This window comes from Juglans regia, chromosome 10, assembly GCF_001411555.2.
Source record: "Juglans regia cultivar Chandler chromosome 10, Walnut 2.0, whole genome shotgun sequence".
Lineage (NCBI taxonomy): Eukaryota > Viridiplantae > Streptophyta > Magnoliopsida > Fagales > Juglandaceae > Juglans > Juglans regia.
This window is the reverse complement of record NC_049910.1, coordinates 29,209,807-29,213,860: the sequence shown is the minus strand read 5'-3', so window position 1 is coordinate 29,213,860 and position 4,054 is coordinate 29,209,807. Positions and strand designations below refer to the sequence as shown.

The following is a 4,054-nucleotide window of genomic DNA, read 5'->3' as shown; positions in this document are numbered from 1 at the left end:
AAAAAAAATATAAATACACTAATAGTCACTTCCTTAACCATTAAGTAAAGAAAAAATAAAAAATAAAAAAATTAAAATACATGAGGTGTCAGAATGAGGGGATGAATTAGTGGTAGGTTGGCCTCTAACTTACACCTTGATAGATTATTTATGAATTATTGATAAATATTTCATTCATATTTCAATTATCATTTTTGAGTATAAAAAATCATATTATATGATACATTGAGTGCATATTTACATGACATGTGATATTTTTCACCATTTTTGCATATTGCATCTATAAATGTCAGTTTTGCATGAAAGCTCTACATATGCACATGTCTTGAAAAATATTTTTTAAGCATAGTATAAAAATAACTTTTGTCACGACCTCAAAGGCTAGGATGAGAAATTATCCTAGTGGAACTCCTCTGTCCACTCTAGAGTGTTTAAGAATGGAGTGATAACTTCTAGGTTGACAAAAAACAGTTAACATGCTTCAAATTGGTTCTTTTTAAAGAACACTGGAGCGAAGTTAATATATTATGACACCTAATGTCGGTAGATGTTATGTTATATTTATCAATGCATTGAGAATGAGTATATAGACAACATAGTCTTAAAATGAGTTGTACTACGGAAACCGGCAGGCACTCACAGTGCATATGGAGAACTGTGATGTTACCACACGTTATGATGTTATATGAATTTTTAAAAATTTTTATGGAAGTAAAAATGTTCATTGAATGAAAACATGTGCCTCCATTTCTTTGAAAATATTAAGGAAACTGGATGAGAGACATGATTTTTTTGAATTTCATGTATTGCATATTTATCATTATTCATGCTTAATTTATCTTTATGCACGTTGGTTGTTTAACTTACTGAGATTTTGAGTAAATCTCATCCCTTGTGGGATGAGTTGAATGATAGAAATTGTCTTAGGTCTCGGGGAGGGCGAGCTAGATGGAGCGTTGGATCCGATTGATTGAGGAGGAGCCAGACCTTGAGAGGAGATTGGATTTAATCCTGATGTTTATAGCACAAGCCTTTCATGCTTTAGAATGCATAAAGCGGATGACTTGAATTTGACCTTTAGTTGTATTGAGATTATGTTACATTTGATACTTTGAACTTGATTTATAACTAATGAATTGTGATGTTTTTAGTTATTATGGTATAAGTTATACTTTCACATTTATTTCCGCTGTGATTATTGCATACTTCTAATTGTATACTAGGATGTATTGCATAATAACTGTCACGTACGGGAGTATGTAACCTTGTATTGTATGTCCCGACGCTCAAAGTCTCAATTCTATCCCAAGCAGAGGTTGGGGGCGTCACAAAAGTACTCATAAATTATAAATGTATAATTCTTCATCCCTGGTTCATGAACATGATGTTTTGAGCTTAGTAGTATTTGGTTCTCTAACTTTTCTAGCTTAGAGGGACAGGGTGTTACAAAAGGTTATTTCTTTGTTTCTTTTATTTATTTTTATGTATTGGCTAATTAGTGACTAATACTTTGACGTGTTTAGTATTGCAAACAAAATATATATAACTTTTGGGTTGATTATGGATTTTGAGATATGTAATTTGGTTAGCCATAATATTAGTAAATAAATATATTTATATAATATACTATACATGCATCACATCATAGTAATTATGGAATTTATCTCTTTATACTGATATAAATAATGAAAATATAATGCATCACATCATATGTATTGGATGTTTATATCCAGTTAGAGAAAAGTTGCCGTTATGCATTTGGCAAATTGTAATGAGTTTTTAACCAATCTTTGGAATTGGGACAAGCCATTGACTTCCTCCGATGAAAGTGGTGCTCAAGAAGGGCTTTACTTGATCGTCAGAAAGAGTCTTTCCAAATTTGCGGTTGGAGGCACTTGACCCTGGGCCCGAGCATTGGTACTCTCCATAAAACACATTCCTACAATGTATCATGCAATCATGTTAATACGCCATGCATACCTTTGTGAATTAATAACATGAAGAAAACTGCACTATTGATGGGTAATTGGATGCCTACTTTTGGTGCTGAGACTTCATCCAACCGCCACTATTGATGTTACTGCCCATGTATGTATAGGCAAACACAACCCGAGATGTCTCCTTCCATGCTCGACCAAGGTACATATCGCCAGTCCCCTGTATCTTGCAATGGACGAATACAAACCCGCTGTCCCCTGATTGGCCATTCATATCTTGTGCTGCGATCACACCCAAATTCTCTGCAACCGATTTTATGGTGGTGTCCTGCATATTTATACATTCTTAACTTAATACATACATATATAAGATGAGAAATTATTAGCATGCAACTCTAGAAATATGGATGGATGGCTTGGTATTTTTTGCAGCTTACCCTGTAGAGGGATTTTCCATTTCCAAATATGAAATCAACACTCCCTTCGATGTAGCAGCTCTGAAACAAATGCCTACCCCGGTCATCACACAAGGTGTCTTGGAATCCTATGAACTTGCAACTGTAGAATGCTGCCATGTCCCCTGATATCCTCAATGCCACTGCCTGTCCATCGGATTTTCTGGGATCTGGCTTTGGAGATGAATTCTGTAAACACCATCCACAAAACAGATAGTATTATAAACAAACGTTTTATAATATTTGCTAAGAAAATAAAAGAAAAGAAAAGAAAAGAAAAGCAAAAACGCACCACAAAGATAATATTGACTGCCATGAAGTTGTCAGACTCAATGGCCACAGTGGCGCTTTCCCAGGTACCGTATTTCTTTGCTGTACCGTCATACGTTATGGTGGGCATATTGCCCGGTTTCCCATAGAACGTCACGAAGGGCTTCGACCTATCGACGATTACCTTTTCTTTGTAATTACCGCCAGCAATATATATAATCACTCGGTCTGTATTTCCTGACGGAATGCTCTCAACGGCGTCGGTCACCGTCTTGAAATCTCCAGCACCATCTTTTCTGACCTTGATGATCTTCATTGGAGCTTTGCTAAGGGATGCGATTAGGGCGTTGTTGAAAAGGGTGTGCTTTGAAGCCTCCTCGTACTCTTTCATGTTTAGCGCAATCCATGCGTCTAGGTTTGATTCTGGATCCGATGCCACAGTCTGGTTGGCATGGCATAAAGCTGTTGGGACGAGCAATGTGGCTAGAAACAACAGCTGAGTTGCCAAATTTGTTAGTTTCAAAGCCATTTCGAATGATTGACTGAAAATGTAAGTTCACTCGCTGCGTGCTGCATGCATATGGTTGTATTTTATTTATACTAGAAATAAAAGAGCAACGAACGGATCATGGGTATCAGAGTATGTGAAGTTGTACGTGATTTTCGAGGGGATTTTAGTTTCTTCTGTTTGTTTGTATTGAAATGCCCCTACTCGCTCGAGAAACAACCAAAATGCCATTGTGCTTTTAAAGGATAATTTCAATGATTAAAGCTTTATTATCGTAGGTGAGAAAAAGTATACGAGGATTAGGGTTGGGGGCATTTTAGGAGTTGAAGAGAGCTTTTCTAGAACCAAAAGACTACAATGTCCGGGTATATGTATTGTATGTGAGTTTAGCGCTGTAGACAAAACAAGATGTTGTTTGGGGGTTAACTGTAATGCCCGGTCCCGGGCTCTAGAGTGTTAGCTCTTATTAGTTAATATCAACTCCAATATCACAACTATAAATAATCTTGAAACTCCATAAAATATTCAACACAAATATCCATATTCTTTCATATGTACACTAAAAAAAATCCTCATTAAAATAAATTAAAAACTCACTAAAGACTCAAAAATATCCATAACTTACATACCAAAATAACCGAAAAAAATAGCTCTACTAAACATGAACCAATAAATACTAGTACCAAAAGATACTTATTCTTCTATGATCATCACACCTTGCTAAAATTTCCTACTCTTGTTCTCCAGCCGAACTATATCAAAATTATCTGAAAAATATTGTGGAGATAAGGAGTGAGGTATTAATAACTCAGTAAGCAGAAGACATATACTAGTGTGCAAACATCAGTATTTACAAAGTACAGTATACAAAACAAAATATTTTC

General features: G+C 35.5%; 1 protein-coding gene across 1 annotated transcript; it reads right to left on the bottom strand.

Annotated features, from left to right (window-relative positions):
* Positions 1-1,766: 1,766 nt before the first annotated feature.
* On the bottom strand, positions 1,767-3,210 carry LOC108989761 (putative pectinesterase 63). The gene is made up of 4 exons (XM_018963484.2): positions 2,685-3,210; positions 2,375-2,581; positions 2,039-2,265; positions 1,767-1,939 (listed from the first exon to the last, which is right to left on the bottom strand). The coding sequence occupies exons 1-4, from the start codon at positions 3,189-3,191 to the stop codon at positions 1,780-1,782; spliced, it is 1,101 nt and encodes a 366-aa protein (XP_018819029.1). The 5' UTR covers positions 3,192-3,210; the 3' UTR covers positions 1,767-1,779.
* Positions 3,211-4,054: the final 844 nt, after the last annotated feature.

Bases quoted from the DNA above. Each gene is read 5' to 3' on its own strand.
- LOC108989761 (XM_018963484.2), bottom strand. From the start codon at position 3,191: ATGGCTTTGAAACTAACAAATTTGGCAACTCAGCTGTTGTTTCTAGCC. The intron at 2,582-2,684 runs GTGCGTTTTTGC...TGGTGTTTACAG, and splicing joins CAGTCAATATTATCTTTGTG to AATTCATCTCCAAAGCCAGA. The intron at 1,940-2,038 runs GTAGGCATCCAA...GATACATTGTAG, and splicing joins ATGAAGTCTCAGCACCAAAA to GAATGTGTTTTATGGAGAGT.